The sequence below is a fragment of the Chiloscyllium punctatum genome, chromosome 46, assembly GCF_047496795.1.
Source record: "Chiloscyllium punctatum isolate Juve2018m chromosome 46, sChiPun1.3, whole genome shotgun sequence".
Taxonomy (NCBI): Eukaryota; Metazoa; Chordata; class Chondrichthyes; order Orectolobiformes; family Hemiscylliidae; genus Chiloscyllium; species Chiloscyllium punctatum.
In genome coordinates, this window is record NC_092784.1 from 49281553 (window position 1) to 49304667 (window position 23115).

The window sequence follows — 23115 nt, forward strand, 5'->3', positions numbered from 1 at the left end:
CCTCTTTGTATAACCACAGGTGAGAATGTGGAGCCACAGGGAGTAGTTAAAGCAAATAGGGCAAATGTAATTAAGAGGGCCCAAGACTGGCGGATGATGGAGAGAATGAAACAGACTGTGATATGATGGAATGAGATGATTAAAGACTGGAGGAGATTGAAGGGAATCATCAATACCTGTGGGGACTGGATGGGCTGAATGGGCTGTTTCTGTGCCGTTTGTCCTATATAAGTTCAAGTGCTCATCACTGTCCAGATTCCTGGAAAGTTCATGTGGATTTCAAGTGACAGGCTTGACTATGGAAATTCCCAGAGCAAACCAACAGGTTTTCTCAGAGGAGAAAACAGGAGTTATTTTACTATTATTTCTGTCAGGTACAAAGCACTTGCCTGAATATCTGACCCTTGAATTTTGTTCTATTTTTAGGAAATCTTTTTACTCAGGGCACGCCTCCTTTGCAATGTACACCCTGCTGTATCTCGTGGTAAGTGATTTAAGAACATAGGAGCAACATGTCCAGCTTGCTCTGCATTTAATTCGATCGTGGTTAATTGAACGTTTCTGGGACCTTTTACCCACACTATCCCCATAACCTTCTAGGTCACCAGTAATCAGAAATCTATCATTATCTATTTTAAACAGACTCAAAAGCTGAACTTGCACAGCCCAAATAACAACCCCCTTTGTTTTTTTAAATTGTTTTAGTTCTCGACTCCCTAACCAGGAGAGCATCTTACCTGCACCTACTCTTTAAGCATTTTGTAAGTTTTTATGAGTACACCTCTCATTATTCAAAATGCAGGAACGGTTTATCCAGTCTCTCTATAGGATAGTCCTGAGTCAGGTAAGCGGTCATCTTACCATAGACTGATTACATTGGAAGTCTAGGACCCAAACATATCTCGACTTCTTGGCATTATCATTAAAACTTGTCATGAGTCAGGAGAAATCAGTGTAATTTCCCTAGAACTGTGATATATATTTATAAATTTATGCAGTTAACCATACCTTCCTGGAATTGTTAAACTTTACTTTGATTTGCTTGGGTTTGGATTTTCTATGAGTATGAATCTCCTAGTACCAGTGATGCTAGAATCTTGGCCTTAATGTATGCTTAAACTTATCACACAAGGGGCCTGTGAGGGTTAGTCAGTCATGCATGTGCCTGTTCCCAGTGTGTCACTCTATTAAAAATAAGTCTGGAAGTCACCGTAAAGTCATAGAGATGTACAACACAGAAACAGATCCTTTGGTCCAACTCGTCCATGCCGGCCAGATATCCCAACTCCACCTAGTCCCATTGGCCAGCACTTGGCCTATGTGCCTCTAAACCCTTCCTATTCATATACCCACCCAGATGCCTTTTAAATGTTGTAATTGTACCAGCCTCCACCACTTCCTCTGGCAGCTCATTCCATATGCGTACCATCCTCTGTGTGAAACAGTTGCCCCTTAGGTCCCTTTTAAACCTTTCCCTAAACCTATGACCTCTAGTTTTGGACTCCCCTACTCTGAGGAAAAAAAAGAGTCTGTTTATCCTATCCATGCCCCTCATGATTTTATAAACCTCTATAAGGTCACCCCTCAGCATCCGACGCTCCAGGGAAAACAGCCCCAGCCTGTTCAGCCTCTCCCTATAGCTCAAATCCTCCAATCCTGGCAACATCCTTGTAAACCTTTTCTGAACCCTTTCAAGTTTCCCAACATCTTTCCTGGAGTAGGCATGCATGCCATTAGCTTATGAACATTTGGTATGTTCCTGTGACCACTGCAACATTTGTCTACTATTACCAGGTCATTGTGAGCAATTTACAGCAGGAGTTTGTTTTTACTTCTATAGAACATTTCCAGAAGGAGGTGACAAAATATGTGCCCATTACATATAACTGAAAGATATCCTCTCCACCTTAAAATTCCATGAGCCAAAATTACCTGGGATTTTATTTCAAAATATTGCCTGGATTCACTCAACACCCCAGTGCTGGTATGCGCAAATTGAAATTGAATCTTGGAGAGTATATTCAATATAAGCTGCACCATCAGCAACTCAGTGTGTTGGCAGTCGATGTTTGGGAACAGGTAAATGTCATCAATGTTTGAGGAAATTCTATCAAAGACATCCATGGGTTCGTGGAGGTGCTGGATGCTTTATTGAAGAGAAAGGGACTGAGGGCCCTGGTAAAATGCCAGGGTTGATCTTTGGAAAAAGTGACATCATGACTTTTTCCTGTTACTCAAACCTCTTTTGTCATAGTATCTGTTTCTGACTTTCTCTCTCTCTCTCTTTCTCTTTCTCTTTCTTTTTCCCTTTCTCTCTCTTTTTCTCATTTTCTCTCTCTCTTTCTGTCCCCCTTGCTTTCTCTCTCCTTTTCTCTTTTTTCTGTCTTTCTGTCTCTTTCTTTCTTCCTCTGTTTCTTTCTCTCTCTCGTTTCTCTCTTCCTCTCTCTCTTTCTCTCTTTTTCTTTCTTTCTTTCTTTCTGTCTTTCTTTTCTTCTCTCTCTTTCTTTCTCTCTTTCTTTCTTTCTTTCTTTCTTTCTTTCTTTCTTTCTTTCTTTCTTTCTTTCTTTCTTTCTTTCTTTCTTTCTTTCTTTCTTTCTTTCTTTCTCTCTCTCTTTCTTTCTGTCCCCACTATCACAGAAAGGTGAATAGAAAAGAAAATACACATTTAAACACCGAAAGAATGTTGTAAATCAGAAACGTAAACAGAAATTGCTGGAAAAGCTCAGCAGGTCTGGCAGCATCTGTGGAGAGAAATCAGAGTTAACGTTTCGAGTCGAGTGACCCTTCCTATGAACAAAAGCAAAACCTTTTTGTTAGAGAATGAGAAAGCACTTTAGCTGGCATCACCCTGTCAGCTATGGTGCGATGCTTTCTTTATTCCACACTCTATTCTTGCTCTGTCTGAACCTGTCGTTGTTTTGAAGTCATACCGAATGCCTCTGGTATAAGTTACGGGCAGTTTTTCACAAGACGTGTTGTGTTACCTCAAGGGACTACTTCACCCAATACCGATGAATATGAACAATGGCTGAACCTATTCACAGCTCATATTTGAATACCACCCCTGCTCCATTTGACCCATAGCTCTCAAGAGTTAACTGATTAATTACCTTGTCCTGGGTTGGTGCACTGTGAAGACCCCCAGTGTAGGAGTAAAGACGAACACCAGTGCAAACCATACGGAGAATGGTTGTGTAGTTTGAACATCTCATGCAATGTTTTCTCACACATAAACTCTGGTAATTGTTGTGTGGTTACTATGTTTGTGTGGTCAAATGGACTCCATCTGCATTGTAACATTTCCGTGTCTCGTTAACTGAGCTGTCTCCTCCTTTCTCCCCACACCTTGCCTACTCTTTTTATCCAAATAAACTTCCAGTGCTATGAAATACAAGTGCAGTGACACACCACAGTAATTAGTGTTATTCTCTGGTGTTAGTGATCCATGTGCAATTTTCTCAAACCCAGAGTTAAACATGGAAGTTGACCCTGACGGAGGCTGCTCTCTGCTGCTGCCTCTCACGTTGTCAGAAACAGCTGAATGGGCAAAAATGCCAAGGGCAGTCCAGTTACCCGTCCCCAGCTCGGATTCCCAAACTGTCTGCAGCAAATCTCCGCCTTCTCCCATAGCAACATTGGAAACCTCATGTGCAAACTCTGAAGGGAACTAACTCTGTCCCCCGACACAACTGTTCTGGACACAACCAATATAAGGTTGCGTCCAAGTCACACCCATCGTTTTGGGGTGAAGTTCAAGCAGAACTATTTAAAACCCATCCTTTTCCAGTAATCTGTGGCACTAAACAGCAAAACAAAACTGATTTTTTAAAAAAAATTGTTTCTTGGGATGTGAATCAGGACTGAAAATGAAAAATGCTGCAGGTCGCAGTGGGGTCAGGTAGCATCCCGTGGAGAGAGAGAGAGAGAACAAGCTAATGTTTCGAGTCCAGATGGCTCTTTATCAGAGCTGGCAAGATCAGCATTTTGTTGCTCGTCCCTAATTGCCCTTGAATGGGTTGCTGGATCATTTCAGAGGACAGTAAGCATTGTGGATTTAGAGTCCAATCTGTTAAGGGTGGTAGATTTTCCCGAAGGTCACTAGTGAATCTGACGGCTTTTCACCTCAAACATTGGTTTCCTGATCACTGAGACGAGGGTTGTATTGTGGATGAGTAATTAAATTTGACTGGCTCTCATGGTGGGATGTGACCTGGTGTATCTGGGACATTAGTCTCTTGCTCTGGATTCCTGGTGCAGTCCAGAACCACGGAAATGTTACAGTGCGGACGGAGTCCATTTGACCCATCACGCCTGCACTGGCTCGTTAAATGAGCTGGCTCCTCCTTTCTCCCCACACCTTGCCCACTGTTTTTATCCAAATAATCTTCCAGTTCCCTCTTGAACTGCCGCCACTACACTTGCAGGCAGTGCATCCTATAACCTACGTCGCTGTTGAGTGAAAAGGTTCTTCCTCATTTCACCTCTGTGTCCTTTGCAGGTCACTTTCAATCTTATGTTCCTCTCGTTCTTGTTCCTTTTATAGGCAGGAACAGCTTCCCCTCCCCTATCTACTCTATCCAGCCCGCTCTGGATCAAATCTCTTGAGGACAGCCCCAACCCTTTCAAGTGATCCTCATAAATTGGAGTTCCTCATCTCTGTGGAACCATTCCTATAAACCGCTTCTGCACTCTGTCCGACATTACCCACAATGCTACCCCCACCTTTAAATTGTCTCAGTCTGACAGGGTTGTTATAAGGCGACCTGAGCCATGTAACAGGATGCAAGGTTGAGCAATCAAATGGTTAGACACAGAAGCAGGGTCTGAAGGAAAAGAAGTGGCCCTCACAGTGAATTGGATGTGGAGCAGGATTATACACTTTTGATAGTTCCTGCATGATCTGGTCACTGGGTCATCTGCTCAGCAGGGGATTGCAACATACTAAAGCAACGCAAAGATGGCATCAGCAAGTAGCAGCTAAACGTGTGGCCTCCTCAGCCCAGGAGCCCAGAGTCTACTCCGTCCACTTTACTTATTTTGCTTTAGAGTCATAGAGATGCACAGCATGGAAACAGACCCTTCAGTCCAACTGGTCCATGCCGACCAGATATCCCAACTCCACCTAGTTCCATTGGCCAGCACTTGGCCCATATCCCTCCAAACCCTTCCTATACATATACCCATCCAGATGCCTTTTAAATGTTGCAATTGTACCATCCTCCACCACTTCCTCTGGCAACTCATTCAATACGCATACCACCCTCTGCGTGAAAAAGTTGCCCCTTAGGTCTCTTTTATATCTTTCCCCTCTCACCTCTCACTTCAATGCTCTTGTTATAAAAAGCGAAGAGGGTTACCTCAGATTACAACAGGATCTGGACCAGATGGGCCAATAGGCTGAGAAGTGGCAGATAGAGTTTAATTCAGATAAATGCGAGGTGCTGCATTTTGGGAAAACAAATCTTAGCAGGACTTATACACTTAATGGTAAGGTCCTGGGGAGTGTTGCTGAATAAAGAGACCTTGGAGTACAGGGATAATGAAGATGGCGTTTGGTATGCTTTCCTTTATTGATCAGAGTATGGAGTACAGGAGTTGGGAAGTCATGTTGCGGCTGTACAGGACATTGGTGAGGCCATTGTTGGAATATTGTGTGCAGTTCTGGTCTCCTTCCTATCAGAGGAATGTTGTGAAACTTGAAATGGTTCAGAAAAGATTTACAAGGATGTTGCCAGGGTTGGAGGATTTGAGCTACAGGGAGAGGCTGAACAGGCTGGGGCTGTTTTCCCTGGAGCGTCGGAGGCCGAGGGGTGACCTTATAGAGGTTTATAAAATCATGAGGGGCATGGATAGGATAAATAGGCAAAGTCTTTTCCCTGGGGTGGGGGAGTCCAGAACTAGAGGGCATAGGTTTAGGGTGAGAGGGGAAAGATATAAAAGAGACCTAAAGGGCAACATTTTCACGCAGAGGGTGGTACATGTATGGAATGAGCTGCCAGAGGAAGTGGTGGAGGCTGGAACAATTACAACATTTAAAAGGCATCTGGATTTATAGCTGAATAGGAAGGGTTTGGAGGGATATGGGCCAAGTGCTGACAAATGGGACAAATTGGGTTGGGATATCTGGTCAGCACGGACGGATTGGACTGAAGGATCTGTTTCCGTGCTGTACATCTCTATCACTGTATAGTGTTTCCTTTAATATGGAACCTTACCATCTGGGGAAGGCTTCTTCCTCCGGTCTAGGCCCAGCGACAAGGTGGCTTACAGCAGCCTGGAAGGATGGAACAGGCCTGGCACCTGGTGTTGCAGTCTCCTAAGAGGGGCGTTCTCAGCCTGGAGTGGCATTCTGGTCCCAGCTTGGAGGCCTTCTCCCGTCGTGGAGGCCCACATTCTCCACTTTGGCTTGAGTCATCCTCGTCAGCGAGGGTCTGCCAACGAATGAATGACTTTGGCGGCTTCTGGGTCTTCCAGCAGCCCAGTGTAGAGGTCTAGTCGTGGCGTGGAGGTCTAGTCCCAATGTGTGACAGTCTAGTCCCAGCATGAAGGTCTCATCCTTGCTTTGGAGGCAGGTTCAGGGTCTTCCAACAGCCCAGCGTCGAGGTCTAACCCTTGTCTCAGCCTAGCGGGGAGGTCTCAGCCTGGTGTTGCAGTCTCAGCCTGGCCAAATAGTCTCGGCCTATTGGGGCTTTCTCGGCCTGGTGTATTGGTCTGGGCCCGTTGGGAGCAGTATTGGCCTGGTGTGGGTGGTCACAGCTTGGTGAGGGCAGTCTTGGCCTGTTGGGGAACAGTCTTGGCCTGGTGTTATGGTCTTGGCCTAATGGGTTCGGTCTTGGCCTAGTAGGGGCGGTCTCGGCCTACTGTGGGCAGTCTCGGCCAAGCGGGGCAGTCTCAGCCTGGCTTTCCAGCATACCCTGAACCCAGGAGCCATTAATTGAAGGGTGATGAACTTTTACATTTTTGTTTCTTATTTATGACTTCTGTCAATAATTTAGACGCTGTGGTTTGGCAATGTATAAAACTATTCAGTGTATTTTCTTTTGTAAAAATACACATGACAATGAATTACAGTTCTATTCTATCCTGTACTGTGCCTCATAATGTTTGATGCAGGAGTCTGCCACTTGATATGATTCTGATTCACATAATGTTCCACTTCCCGCTGAACACACTCCCTCCACCCACACAGCCTGACGAGATTACCTCGCAGTGACGCAATACAAGAATATGTGTCTCTACTATCCTTAATTCCTGTCTGCCTGCAGCCTCTGATCAGTTCTAGTCAATCCAATTTACACATAAGTCATTTTCCGGGAAAGAAATTGGCTTAGGCAAATCCCATGTAATGCATAACCTAACCCTTTTGATGATTGATATCAAACACTGGCCTTTTGTCAATGCTGGAATGTTCTCCTAGCCTTTATCATTCGGATGATACATTGTACATTCTAGATTCCTGAGATCTGCCAAACTCTATGGTATGTCACGTCATGAATATATGGAAGTGTCGTTAATTCTCATTTTCTGTTCTGTTGTTTGTTGCTGACTGCAGCGGACAAAGTTATGGCTGTATTTGACACTACAATTATTACAACACAAAATTTCAGTAAAAGTGCCTTTATCTACTTGGGTTAGGCAGCATGTAGAATGGGCAGGATAAGGAGACAGGATGGTAATTTGCCTCAGTGGGCATCAATCTACACCAGCCGTTCAGCTGACTGAACCAGACGACCCCCCCACCCCCACCCCACCACATCGAGCAGTCTACGAACATAGAACTGTACGGCACAGGAATGAGCCCTTCGGCCCACGATGCCTGGGTCGTCCGTGATGCCATTCTAAATTGGATGTGATGGATTCAGATGAAATGTTAATCTCAGGCCCTTTCTAATCCATAGAGAAGGCAATTAAAAAGATCTCAGTTGTAAAATTGGCAAAGAGCTGTGCATCCCTTTGTGTCAATGCATGTCCCTGAGCTTTCACCCGTTAAAAAGACGGATTTGGTCTCATTGCTGTGTGTGGGACTTGCATTGTGCACATTGACTGGCATCTTCCCTCACACTGTAACAGAGACTGCATTTCTAAGTGTTTCAGTTCCAGAACTCCGAAAGGCTGGGGAAGAGCAGAAAATCCGACTGGCCCTGTAAATCCATTTCTAGGTCAGGAATCTGGCCATGTTTGGGACAAGTTGAATTGAGATATTGGCTCACTCTTCCTGTGGAAACTTGCAGTTTCCTGCCAGGAAATGAAGCAAAGAAAGCATGAGACAATCATGTAGGGAGCAAGGGGTGAGGGAAACGGGATGGGGGTGGGGGGTGTAGGCTGTTGCCTGATACAAGGTATAAAGCCTGATGTGATACCAGTGGTTTAAAATCCAAAGTTTCCGAATTTCTGTCAAATTGGCTTAAGGCAGTACCTTCACGGACTGTGCTCATAGAATGGAATCATAGAGTCCTACAGTGTGGAAGCAGGCTATTTGTCCCATTGAACCCACTCCAATCCTCTGAAGAGCATCCCACCCAATCTCTGTAACCCTGCATTTCCCGTGGCTAACTCACCTAACCTGCACATCCCTGAACATCCCTCTAGGCAACTTAGCACAGCCAAACCACCCTAACCTGCACATCTTTGGACTGTGGGAGCACCCGGAGAAAATCCATGGGGAGAACGTGTGAACTCCACACAGATAGTCGTCGGAGGCTGGAATCGAACCCTGGTGCTGGGAGGCAGCAGTGCTAACCACTGGGCCAAAGTGCCACCCATATTCTGGGTTAGGTTGCGAATCCTGTTGTGGGGCCCTGTGCTATCTTTCCACCAGCGGGTGATGTTCTGGCTTCTTTGTCCTTTTGACCTTGTGCACTGGTCTGCTCAGCACCAGGCACTGTGCTGTCCAAAGCTGAGCTCAGTAAGCAGCCACAGGACAATACTGTGTGGTTAGGTATTTGGCACAACGTGTCTCACTGAGGAAGTCATCGGTGGGAAACGTGAGGTAATTAGTCGAGCAGGAAGACAACAGATTGTTGTGAGTCCTTCTCATGAACAAAATGACAATGCTTCAGGCTGAACTTTGGCCCGGTCCACAGACACACCCATCTGAACACTTGGTAGAAAATTGTGTTTATGAGGAAGCCCGTTGACGTTTGTCGCTTTTCTAAATAGAGTTTCCCTTTAGAGCAACGCTTCCCTTTCCAAACAAAACACAAACCCTTCAGGCTATTTCTTCCCTCGTACTGAAACACCTCAGATGTTACTAAAAATTCATCTCTTCAGAGGCTGTTGTAACGGGTGGGGCTGGGATGACAGCACTCTGAAATTTGAAACAAGCCTGGCGTGGATCACGTACCACTCTCCTGTGCCAGATTTCTGTCCATTCTCTCCCCCCCCCCCCGCCCCCACCCCCCATGGCACTGGGTATGTTGGAGGAGAGACCTGACCGGCGACTGACTGACCCTCACTCCTCCACACCCCCCATCCCAAAACCCTCCCCAACAGGCATGATAAGCTGGAATGAGAGAATTGCACCATTTTCTAGTTAAATTGCGTTAGGCCCCGGGCGTGCCTGGACTGGATTCATTCCTGCACCTTTTCTGCAACATTTGTTGTTGCTTTTTCGTGAGGGGCTCCATTTTCTGTGCACCGCCTCCATTCCAGCTGCTGATCGTCTTCCATGGATTTAGTTTTCATTCCAGTCTCTGGCAGGCTTTGATCTTTCCCTGCTCCTTACATTCTATAATGGATTGCTGAAGGATCTCTGCTCTACCTAATGCTGCTGATTCCTCCCCAATGTTTACAACTACTCCCACCTTTCTTTCCTTGGCTCCATCTCCTACTCCTGTTACTGGAGTCACAGCCCTGGTCTCCTAGATCAGGCCATGTCCCATTTCTGTATCGATAACCCTAGTTTTACCTTTCCCCGGCCTCCCCCGGTCACAAGTTTGTGTTTGTCATTGCTCTGACTTCGGGAATTTTTACTGGGATCTGCATTTTGGCTCCTATTCCAATCCAGTCCTTTTGCTCCTGACTTCTGCCACAAAATCATCTATCTATCATGGACGCTGGCAATCTGGATTCAGTAAAATGCTGGGAAGACTCAGCTGGCCAGTCAGCTACTGTGGACGGAATGGACATAGTGGGCCAGTGTTAGCTGCAAGGAAAGGTTGGGGGGGGCGGCACAGTGGCTCAGTGGTTAGCACTGCTGCCTCACAGCGCCAGGGTCCCACGTTCGATTCCACCCTCCCTGTGTGGAGTTTGCACATTCTCCCCGTGTCTGCATGGGTTTCCTCCGGGTGCTCCGGTTTCCTCCCACAATCCAAAAGGTGTACAGGTTAGGTGAATTGGCCATGCTATATTGACCATATTGTTCAGGGAGGTGTAGGTTAGGTGCATTATTCAGGGGCAAATGTAGAGTAATATGGTAGGGGAATGGGATATTCTTCGGAGGGTCAGTATGGGCTTGTTGGGCCGAAGAGCCTGTTTCCATACTGTAGGGATTCTATGAGATCACAGACTTGAAATGTTATGTTCTTTCTCTCCACTGACGCTGCCAGAGATATATCCAACATTTTCTGTTTTTATTTGGTTACTTCAACCTTCCTTTTCCTGGTCTCTGTCAGACCCTTCTTTCTTCCTCATCTACTTGCTGCTACCCCAACCCTTTCTCATTCTCACTTATTCCTTACTTTGGCCTCAGTCCTCCCAATTTCACCCCATCGAGATGCCATTTTCCTACTTCCAGTTTCCGCCCCAACTTGGATTGACCCTGAAGCTGCCAACTGCTCATCTCATGACATTTTCTCTGGACCCATCGAGGGAGTTGTATTACCTACCCCACTGTCCCCTCCCAGCTCCCCCCTTGCTGACCCTTAGCCTCTAGAGGGTACAACGCCAGCAGTTGTTCTCACTCCATTTGCTGGCAGCTCTCTGGGCAGGGGGAAAGTGGTGATGGTGGTGGCAAAATCTCTACTGTCAGTGCCCTTGAACCAAGGGAAGGTCCACTGTTAGCCTCTTCAGTGCCTGACAGCAATTTAAAATGGTGATGGCCAACCCAGAGGAGGTAACACCCTGGGCCCTGCAGCTAGCTGGGTAGGAAATCTGCCGCCCGGATTAAATTCCTTTCAGCATATTCCTAGTCTGCAAATGTATGCCGCCAAAACTCCAGTCATCAGTCAAACATGTTTGAGATTCCCCTGAGTTATTCCAGCATGACCTTTAACCTCTGGGATGCATGTGATGGTGAAAGTGTTTTGAGTGGTAATTATAAGTGAGCGCTCAGTAGAGAGAAGGCATTTGAGGTTATCTGAGGACATAATACTGACACGAGTCAGGCTTGTCAGAGTCAGTTTATCACAGCACAGCTAGCTGGAATTTGCTGAGGAATGCTGATATGGATGAGTGAAGGTAGCAGGCAGGAATTAGGTGAATAATGGAGGAATATTATTGTACACAGTGATTCCAAATGCTGTCAAGATTTCATTTAGACTTGCACTTGTCTAATATTTTCCCAAATTATTGGAATAGTAAAAGAGTTCATACAAACGTATTGGTTCTTAATATTGTAGCTTTCTAAGTGGTTCCTCCTAATTTACAAACTAAACCAGATATTTTCTCACCGACGTGAACAGGACACGTTGTCCTTTTGGATGTTGGCTTTGATTGGAATGTCAAAAATTATTTATTTAAATAAATGATTTCCCGTTTGGAATTCTAGAATATAAAATCCAGGGAAGTGGTTATAAAGAGTTAGCCATACTTCCACCAGGACTGAATTGCAGTGAGTGAATTACTTGGAAGGCCAGTGTCAAGGAAACGTAACAAAAATGAAAGCTAGAACGTCAACTTGAAGATCTACCTTTGAAATAAACAGGATGTGTGCCACCCTGTCTGCTGCTTTAAAGTGCAGCTGACATTTTGCACACAGTAAGATGTTTCAAGTGTGCTACTGATTGAGGGAGAAATCTCCACCAGAGGTCTGGGAGACTCATTCTCAGGGAAAAGTTCCGTTTCCACTGGGATAGATAAATGGAGTTTCCATTTAATATTTCATCTGGAGGATTGCAACCCTGACTCTCACTAAAACACTCAAATGTCTGGCCCCACTCTAAGGCTGGTGCGGATAGTCTCAGTTCTAAGTGACTGAGGCATTTATTCTGTGCACCCTGCTCTTTCGACAGACCATGAACAATTTGTCCTATCGGATATCCCCCACGGGAAGGTTCTGTATGAATGCTGGCTGATTCCTAAAGGGAACCAGACAAACCTTGGATCATTCATCTATTCTAACACCTCCAGAATTCATCTTTAGCCAAGGAATAATGCAGACTGAGGGAATAGCTGAACAGAGAGAAAAAAAATCTCCTTTTTCCTTTTATAAAGGAGCATTCTAAAAGGTCTAAAACATGATCTGTGTGTTCAGTCCTCCCAGCACATTAAATATTGCCTTATAGACAGTTCTAGTGTGTGGCGAAGACATGATGGCTGACTCGAAACAAGGTGGTTTCAAACTTAGTTTTGCAACCCCAGAGAAATTACAAGAGTTATAGCTCCAACAATCTTCATATTTGTGAGCAGAGTCTAGCAACATACAGTCTACATTGTGTGTACACATGAGTATGTATTTGTTGACTATTTAACAGTGTAGCATAGAGGGGGAACATATGCACTGACAGCACTGAGTAGTTGACACACTTTTAAGATTGAAGCCCAGACGTTGTCAGTGTTTATTCGAGATCTCTGGGGATGGGGGAGGTGTGTGCAGTAGTTTCAGGATACTTCTCCCCTCTCCCACCAACCCCCTTTTAACGTCTGTGTAATTGGAAGAGAACTCCACATGTTGTATAAAAATGTCTTAATATTTCCAGGCTTGTTTTACTGTTTTGCAACGAATCCCAGGGAATTTTAATATTTGCCAGAATGGTTCTGTAATTGTAGAAATCCTCTGTCAGAATGTCAGTATTTACAGAGCCAGTGTGAATATTTGTCGACAGTCCCTGGGAGTCCATTAGTATTGACAGGAGAATTTGAGGAATGTGCTGGTGATCTCTGGAAGTGTGTTAATATTTGGAGATGGTCCCCGGGGGCGGGGTGGGTGGGGGGGGGCAGGGTTGGATTAATTATTTACAGGGGATCCCTGCGATAGTATCTGTACCCGACACTGAAACAGTGAAAAAGAAAACACATCCCAAAACAGTCAGCACAGGAAGAGTTGCAGAGTTAAAGGTCGGTTTTGAGAATGCTGTTTCTCTTTGCAGTTTTATCTGGAAGCTCGGTTCACCTGGAAGGGGGCGCGGTTATTGAGACCGCTGCTACAGTCACTGTTAATCATGATGGCTTTTTACACCGGCCTTTCCCGTGTGTCAGACTACAGGCACCATCCGACAGACGTTCTGGTGGGATTACTGCAGGGAGCATTCATCGCCTATTGGATTGTAAGTCATCCCGTTTATTTTTCTAACTGTGACGAGTGAAATGGGCAGGAGGGCTCATTAGTCACCTCGGCTGCTGGGCTCAGCAGAGGGGAATGCGAACCTGTTGTTCTTTCGGCCAACTCGTTTCCAGCGAGTTTGTGGTGGAAGATCAGTGAAGACAAGATGTCCTTTGTAAATTGAAGGCGTTCCCTGTGTGGACTTTAGGGATTTGAGTGTTTGGGCTGAATCCCAAATCCCATAAAAATGGGTGGCTCAGGGTCAGCTGATGTGTTCAAATTTTTAATGTCAAAACTGAACTCCAAATCATTTCTGGGTGCAACCGGAACTGGAAAAGGGGCGAGCATCATATAGATGCACACATGCCTTCATTCATGGGATGAGGACATCGCTGACCAGACCAGCATTTATTGCCCATCCCTAATTGCCCAGAGGGCAGTTAAGCGTCAACCACATTGCAGTGGGTCTGGAGTCACATGTAGGCCAGACCAGGTAAAGATGGCAGTTTCCTTCCCGAAAGGGCATTAGTGACTCAGGTGGGTTTTTTTGTTCTGACAATCGACAATGGATTCATGGTCAGCGTTAGACTCTTAATTCCAGATTTTTTTTCATTGAATTCAGATTTCACCATCTGCCATGGTGGGATTTGAACCCATTGTCTGGGTCGTTGGATTAACAATGGAAGAGTGTGGTGCTGGAAAAGCACAGCCGGTCAGGCAGCATCCGAGGAGCAGGAGAATCGACATGAAAGTGATAGGTCAGAGCGGAGGGTGGAATAGATTGGTGGGAAGGAAGATGGACAGGTAGGACTGTTCACGAGGGCAGTGCCGAGTCAGAAACACTGGGACTCTGATCCGGCACCGTTCTCTTGACCTGTCCTACCTATCCATCTTCCTTCCCACCTATCCACTCCACCCTCCTCTCTGACCTATCACCTTTACCCCCACCTTCATCTACCTATCCTAGCTACCTCCCCCCAGCCTCACCCCTTTCCCATTTATATATCGGCCCCCTTGGCCCACAAACCTCATTCCTGATTAAGGGCTTATGCCCAAAATATTGATTCTCCTGCTCCTCGGATGCTGCCTGATGTGCTGTGCTTTTCCAGCAGCACACTCTTCGACTCTGATCACCAGCATCTGTAGTGCTCACTTTCTCTACATCAACAGTCTAGCAATAATTCCACTCGGTCATCGTCTCCCTCAACATACGTGCACATGTATACACACACACATATGTACGCACGCACACACATACATATGTACACACATGTACGTACACATACACACACACAAAACATTCATGTAGACCCATATTATCATACTCTCTCAAACTGAGACACGTACTCATTCTCAGCTGTAATCGTTCACACATGTTAATACACATGGCTACAGACACGCAATTATTCTCACTCACTGCGATATGTTTTTACACAAACACAGACTCAAGCACTCTCCCGCTTAGTTTTTGAAATGAAGACAGCAAGATCTTTTATATTTTTCATTTTATCTCCTGTAAGAAACAAAATATTGAAATAGGAAAGTGCACCATTCATCAGTAAAGCAAAAAATGTTTATGCAAGAAAATATGGAGAAAGCTGCTTTATTTGAATAAACAGATATTACAATTCAAGGTATACTTTCATTTAACAGATCCCAGTAAATGTAAACATTATACCTTGAAAATAAAAGACTTGACACTTGATAATTGCATGACAATGACTCAGTGCTTTGTGTAGACAAAACCACATAGTTTCCAATTACAAGTAACAATTTTGAGACTATGGGGACATTATGAAAGCCTCCTTCACTTTTTCCTGCTTCACAATGAACCCTTCTTGACCCCATCACATGCCCAAACTGATTTGGAAATGGATTGAGGAACGGGTCGCAATTCCTCTTTTAATCCGGCCTTTCCCTTAAAGGATGAGCTAGCTGTGGCTTCTGAGAGCCAACTAGGGGTTGGCACTGAAAATGTCCCCTTTAACCAGTCCTCCCTGATAAACAGCACGAATGAATTAGTGCTTGGGAACATCAGATGCTCTGTAATGAAGGGTTTCCTGCGTTGTGTTACTAGATTAAGATTGCAGGATTTAACAATTATCCTTCAGGACACCGGTGAAAAAGCCATTGTTAACACCACCTACACAATCAGTGAGGGCTATTGAAGGCCAACACAGCCAACACTAGTCTTATACTCCGTTAAGGACACATATGTACACACGCATAATTTGAAGGGAATTGCATTGAAAAGGAGTCAAGAGAAAGAGCCTTAGTGTGTGCCATTCCTACATACCCAGGGTACTAAAGCCGATGGAATTTTGTAGTATCCTGTCAGGATAGGCTGAATGGCCTGCTTGCCCACTGTAAGGATTCTATGATGCTGTGAAGGTTGGGAGAGGAAACGAAATGTAAACCCAGACATTGCCGTTCATTCACTGGTGTACCCAATCTGGATTGAACTTGGTGGGTTCGAGAGCACAGACTATTTCTGTGGACAGTCAAACCAGATATCCTCTTATTCTTGATCTAAGATAGTAATTCCAATGCTTTGCCACATGAGGCTGGATTTTGTGTTGTCAGCCAGAACGCTAATGTCTGCATCAAGTTCTGATCCCAGTCCTGTTCTGCCCTCCCTCAGGAACGGTACATTATCCAATAGTGACTTCCTGCACAGTGAAGCACAGCGGTTGGATTCTCGAAAAGCTGAGTGACCGTTATGAGGCTATGCAGTTAAGCAGACGCGATGGCTCAATGGTGTTATCGCAGGGCTGTTAATCCAGAGACCCAGATAATGTCTGTGGACCTGAGTTCAAATGTGAATTACATAAAAAAATGTGAGATTGAGAGTCTAATGCCGACTGTGAACTCATTGTTGATTGTCCAGAACAACCAGTCTGGTTCATTAATGTCCTTCGGAGAAGGAAAGATTAGATTAGATTACTTACAGTGTGGAAACAGGCCCTTCGGCCCAACAAGTCCACACCGCCCCGCCGAAGCGCAACCCACCCATACCCCTACATCTACCCCTTACCTAACACTACAGGCAATTTAGCATGGCCAATTCACCTGACCTGCACATCTTTGGACTGTGGGAGGAAACCGGAGCACCCGGAGGAAACCCACGCAGACACAGGGAGAACGTGCAAACTCCACACAGTCAGTCGCCTGAGTCGGGAATTGAACCCGGGTCTCTGGCGCTGTGAGGCAGCAGTGCTAACCACTGTGCCACCGTGCCACCCACAAACTGCCATCCTTACCTGGTCTGGTCTACATCTGACTCCAGGCCCATAGCAATGTGGTTGACTGTCATCCACCCTCTGGGTAATTAGGGATTGGCAACAAATGCTGGTCTGGTCAGTGTCACCCTCTGCTTCTGGTAAAGCCTGCTGTTTCTAGTAAGGGACAACAGGGGACTCCATCTTGAGCCATCCTCTGAGCAACTTTCAAAACATTTGAATTAAGCAATGACCACCAGCTGCCCAAGCAGCTGAGGTTGCAACTGTAGTGAGGTAGGCGAGGGGAGCCTCACAGCCCACTCAGAAGGAGGAGAGGGGCCCTCAAGCCGGATGGAAAATTCCCATTGATCTCCGATAATTGGCCTTTAGATGGCTCAAGGGAAGATGGTGCTAACAAACTGGCAGAAAATTCCAAGCCCGTCTGTCTCTACCCGCACTCACGTTTGCCGTGATAATCCTACCCGCAATGTCAGGAAGATAAAACTGTTCATCGAGGAGAAAGTGAGGACTGCAGATGCTGGAGATCAGAGCTGAAAATGTGTTGCTGGAAAAGCGCAGCAAGTCAGGCAGCATCTAAGGAGCAGGAGAATCGACGTTTCAGGAAGAAGGGCTCATGCCCGAAACGTCGATTCTCCTGCTCCTTGGATGCTGCCAGACCTGCTGCGCTTATCCAGCAACACATTTTCAAAACTGTTCATTTGTTTAGTACACTACCGTGTTTGTTGTTGGTGGATGATGAGAGGATAATCCCCTCTCTCGTGACAAAACGCGATGAAGTATTTTGCAGAGATGGGGAGGAGGGGCATATTTAGATTCTGGGCTAGCACTGGTGTTGAGCATGCAAACTCAGGGTGTTTACATGTCTTGTGGAACTAACATGGTGCCTCTGCATTGGAAGAAGTTGACAACGTGTGCAGCTTTAACATCCTCCATAGGTTCAGACAAATGATGACTTTTATTCCATTGTGATGCCCAGTTGTTGTTGTACAGTATCATTTGCTTCCCGAGTGTGCTCAATGGTAAAAGTGCAATCTCAGAGGACAACAAAGAGCCATTGTGCTATTAGGTTCTAGCAAAAGGCAGCTTTCTTCAAGATAAGTCCTTTACTTGGGGCCAATTGCAGTTTAATAAATACTGCTGCTGTCATAAAGCACTTGGTAATGTTTGCTCGACATTTTATTTAATGTAATTTAGTAAGATAAGTATCATGGAATTAAAATAGAAACTTTAACTAACCTTTAGATAATTCAGTTAGATTTTAACTTCTCATACTAATTTTTCTGAAAATTAATCTCAATATAGGGTCTAAGTGGCTGGAATGTTGGCTCTCAATATCTATCAGTGTCTGTTAGTTAGACTAATAACGTCTGTGATGTTGCATCAACTCGGTCAGAGTCTTTGTAGGGAAAGACATATGGAATTAGCAGTTGAACTTCACCAACCAAATTCTAATGTCTATCTCCAGTTTATGTGGAGAGTCTGAATGCAGAGCAGAGGTAAGAGGTATATTTGACCTTAGTAACCTCTGCCGGGAAGCAGAATCACTTCCTCTGGAGCTAAACGTCATTGCTAACAGATTGTCAAGGTTGGCAAATGAATAATTAGTCGGTTGAGGCACAGAATGGGTTTGTGATAGCACCTTACCTCTCCCACTGTAGCAGGAGACATTTCAGTGCATTGCATATAGACAAGGCACAGCTCCAGTTTATAGCATGTTCAATAAAAGGCTCACCAGGCACAGCTCCAGTTTATAGCATGTTCAATAAAAGGCTCACCAGGGAGCACAGTCAGTGCACAAATGCTTGATTGCTGAGTAGGAGAAAATTGCTGGAATCTGTACTGAAAACAAAACGTGCTGGAACTCACAGTGGGTTAGGCTCTGATGAAGACTTATCAAGACTCGAAATGTTGGCTTGCTCGCTCTCTCTCTCTCTCTCTCTCTCTACGGATGCTGCCTGAGCCACTGTGATCTTCAGCATGTTTTGTTTTCAGTTTGATTACTGAGATTCGGATTAACATCAAATACTGAGCCGAGAAGGCCAATGTGCAGTAGCTTGATGCTACCTTATGCGGCTAGTCAACGCCAACTTCCTGAGCCAATGAGTTGCCTGAACATCAATCTCATCCCATCTGCAGTGATAGCACAATGTAGCAAGGTCTGGAATCATGGATCTGAAGTAGGATTACAGCTGAATCATCTTCCATACCTCGGAGCAAGTAAGGCCTTCAGGAAGGATGTACTGGCCCTGGAGTATGTTCAGAGTAGGTTTGCGAGAATGATCCCAGAAATGAACAGCTTAACATATGAGGAACGTTTGTGGTCTCTGGGTCTATACTCGATGCAGTTGAAAAGGTTAAGGGTGTATCTAATTGAAGCTTACAGAATGGCCTGGACATAGTGGATGTTGGGAAGATGCTTCCATTGGTAGGAGAGACTAGGACCCAAGGGCACAGCTTTAGATTAAAGGGAAGACCCTTTAAAGCAGAGATAAGGAGAAACTTCTTCAGTCAGAGAGTGGGGAATCTATGGAATTCACTGCCACAGAAGGCTGTGGAGGCCAGATCATTGAGTATATTTAAGACAGTGAACGGTTCTTGAATATTAAGAGGATCAAGGGTTACGGGGAGAAAGTGGGAGAATGGGGTTGAGAAACTTATCAGCCAGAATTGAATGGCGGGGCAGACTGGATGGGCTGAATGGCCTGGTTTCTGTTCCTATGTCTTATGAAGAGAATATGGTGATATTTATTAACTCAGTCTGCCCCTTGTTTAAATGGATGATTTGAGGAAGCCAGCAGCAGTGAAAGTGATCACTTCAATCTCCTGGGTTTTTTTTTTTGCAGGCATTTCACATCTCGGATCTGTTCACATCGAAGAGGAAGCCATCAAAAGAATCGAACGTTTCTGCGGAAAATTCCGTACAGACCAATCACACAACGTGTTAGCAGAACGAGAGCGAAGATCAGAGAAAGGATGTAGGGGAGTCGGCACAAGTCATCCGGCAGGAGTGAATTAGGGAACCTGTGCTCAAAGGAAAACATCCATCCCTTTTTAAATTTTCAGAACAATCTCCAAACACGGCTTCATTCTGATATTTCTTCCTTCAGGCCAGTCCCTGATGCTAGCTTCACTGGAAGTTTGATCATCAGAGAGAATTTTCTGTGGTAGTTCAGTTGTCTACTGGCTTTGAGTACGTCCTTAAGTTGCAATTTCTACTCCAGTGACTGATAGATTTTGAACCTGTTAAAGCAGTCGCAATTTCCTTTTCCTTTCTCTAAGATGAGAGCCCTGAAGTGCCTGACACCATAGATGCTATATATGGACACACATACACTTAATACTGTGAGCAACAATGTATTCTATATTTGTAATGAGAAATTAATATTATGGGTCACTGATTATGCTGAGCCTTTTGTGAGTGTATCGTGACTGAAGAATCTACAACTAAGATATTTACCAATTATTCAGTATACGGATTAAAGAAGCTAATTTCTTGCAAAAATAATTACGTACTTTTATTATATCTGTAATTAATGGAATTTAGACCAGGGACGATGATATGTTTTTTGAATGAGTTCTATTCACTTTAGGAGTTGAGAATTGACTCATTTGGTTGGGAGGAAATGCCGTACTATTTTCAGATTTATTAACACACTACAAGGCTAAGCCCGACAATCGATTGAATTGGAAGATCTTGTGGGAAAGGCATGACTTGGTCAAAAGGAAAAAGTTAAAAATATGGTGATAATCTGAACTCTGGTGTCCAGTTATCTGAACGGTCATAAATAGAACATAGAACATGGAACATTACAGCGCAGTACAGGCCCTTCGGCCCTCGATGTTGCGCCGACCTGTCATACCAATCCGAAGCCCATCTAACCTACACTGTTCCATGTATATCCATATGCTTGTCCAATAGAGTTTTGAGATATTGGTTCAGGCATATTTGAAATCAAATCTCCCAAAGGAATAGGCAGATTGATTGATAAGGTAGAACCATCAAGCATGCTGATTGTGTGGGATGACCATTGCATGGATTTCAACAAGTCTCCTAAAATGTCAGGAAAAGATAGGAGCTATCAAGACAGCAGACATTAATTATAATTGAAGTAGGTTGCATGTTCCATTCTGCATGGAGGTGAAGGAAACTTGAGTGAGCTTTTAAAGTTACCCGTAATCACTGAACTATCATGCATTAAACTGAAGTGATTGACAGTCATGAGAAATGTCATATGATAACGGCTATTGTCTGCTTTTGGATTGTTTATTCGGCTAGTGGTCTGCTGAGGGATATATCTGTCAGAAAACTGATCCAAAAGCTGAAAGGGTGTGATCCAACTTTATACTGAACTCAGTGCATTTCAATTCAATATACATTTAGTTGACCTGTTTAGAGCTTTTTAGGATTAAAAAGCTTAATGCAGTGGATTTAATTTGTATTAACTAAACCACTTGTGAGTTATGATCACAGTTCATCCGAAAGAATTGACAGTCTGTGCAATAGAATCTTTATTCCTGTCTATTTCATAGTCTAAAGGAGTTACGAGGGACTGGAAATTGATAATTAGCTCAGAGCCCAAAGGAGTTACGAGGGACTGGAAATTGATGATTAGCTCAGTCTTCAAATGTGAGAAGAAAGAGTTGTCCCCTGAACCAGGGGAATGTGTTGGTGGCAGGACCTGAGCTAAGGACAGAGAGCTTGCAGCCTACAACTGAGTAGACTCAACCTGAGGACCCATTTTAGCTGCTGAATACTTTTAACCAAGAAAGATCATCATGTATGGGACCATGCTAATGGCTGATCAGAAAGTTTAGGTAATTGTAACCTTGTGAATTCAGTTTCTCAGTAATTTATTTAATTCAATTCAAAACAGATGAAAGTTGAGATCCATATTTTAATTTCAACAGCTTTGTATTTTATTTGACTTTTGAATTAACATGTAATATAATGCTGTCGAATACTAGCTATATCTGTTTAACTTGTCCATTTTGTTCCATTCTCCGCAAAAGATATTTTTGAGCATGCTCTTTATTCTACATGTATATTATACCCCTGAAGTATTTACATGAGCTGAATGGCTTTAAACCACTGACAGTCTTATTCCCTGCGAAATTCACAGGGTTTACATTTGGAAGTAGCCACGGTGTCTGTGTTATTTCAAAAATACCACATTGGAACGTGAAACATCACAGCGCAATCGTGCTGAACACCAACATTAACCTCTGTAGTGTTACTGTTAACTGTGTAATTTCACTGCCCTCATTAAATGCTACTGTTTCCTATTTGTTAAGGGAGGGCTGTTTGAAATATTTACCAGGGTTAACGCTACTGCGCCTAATCTAGTGGTTAGGTTGAGGATTCGGAATATTCCAAACATCCTGGAATCTTCTATTCATGTCACATGCCCTTTTGCATTGCAACTCTCAAGGACAAAGTGACATTTTCTGCTGTGAAGCTGACCTTGGAACAGTGCCTTGTTAAAACTTGGCGTGGAAAGAAGGTGGTGTGTGGAGAAATCTTCTACAGCATGGAGCTGAGTAGAAAACTGGGAAGAAAATTCTACTTGAATTGAATCATTCCGTTTTCTATTCGAAATATCTTGACCATTCATCCAAGCTGCAGTTTCTACTCCACTCATGTCTTGCTGTGTGAATAGGGATTAAGCATTTGTTCAGATAGATTTGGGCCATTTGTATAACATCATTATACATCTCTTCTGCTGTCAACATCCATACCCCAGTGAAAAAAAGAAATAACTTGCTTTTAGTTATTGTATTATCACTTGTCAGGGCATGCCAAATATTTTAAATCTACGAGATTATTTTTGAAGTTTGTTTTCCAAAACTTGTGCAAGGTCCAACTAACACTGGCACTTGAATTCACATGGAAATAGTGTTTTTAGTACAGTTTTGTTAGCATAGGTTCAATGGCATTGCGCACAGTGACCAGATGAATACTCCTCTGAATGTGGTTTAACCCCAGCCCCCAATCCCATCGAACAAATAGTGCCTAATGCAGTCATAGACAGTTTGTGTCCCAGTAAGAACTTGTTTAAGACAAATTCCAGATTCATTTCATTTGAGACCCTTCCAGCCCAGGGAAGGGAATTGTTCACCCCATCACTCTCAACTGAGTTTGAATAAAGAACCCAGAAATGAAAAGGCTGCCTTCCATGTAAATCATTGAAGCATTTGGCCACCCAAGTCTTGAATTCCTATAGATGTCTGCTGATGTTGTGGAAATGGCCTAATTGTGAATTGCTTCTTTGTGCTGCTATAACCCGTATTTTTATCAGACAACTTTTGTAGACACCTTAACAGCCCTGTCAAAGGGCTTTGGTGTATATTATTGTTAATTGTGAGTATATTGTGTGAGATCTTAAAGGATGTCTCAAAGTATATATGTATAGAATTTTTATTGTAAATAAAAGTTAATTTTGTTTTCAATTTGAATAA

At 44.1% G+C, this 23115-nt stretch overlaps 1 protein-coding gene across 1 annotated transcript in view; it reads left to right on the forward strand.

Moving 5' to 3' along the window:
- LOC140468019 (phospholipid phosphatase 3-like) overlaps positions 1 to 23115 on the forward strand; it is an 84920-nt gene extending 61805 nt beyond the window's left edge. Inside the window, exons 4-6 of the mRNA XM_072564168.1 lie at positions 427 to 484; positions 13248 to 13424; positions 19503 to 23115. Of these exons, the coding sequence (XP_072420269.1) occupies positions 427 to 484; positions 13248 to 13424; positions 19503 to 19604 (337 nt within the window). The 3' untranslated portion in view covers positions 19605 to 23115. The remainder of the gene's footprint in view (positions 1 to 426; positions 485 to 13247; positions 13425 to 19502) is intronic.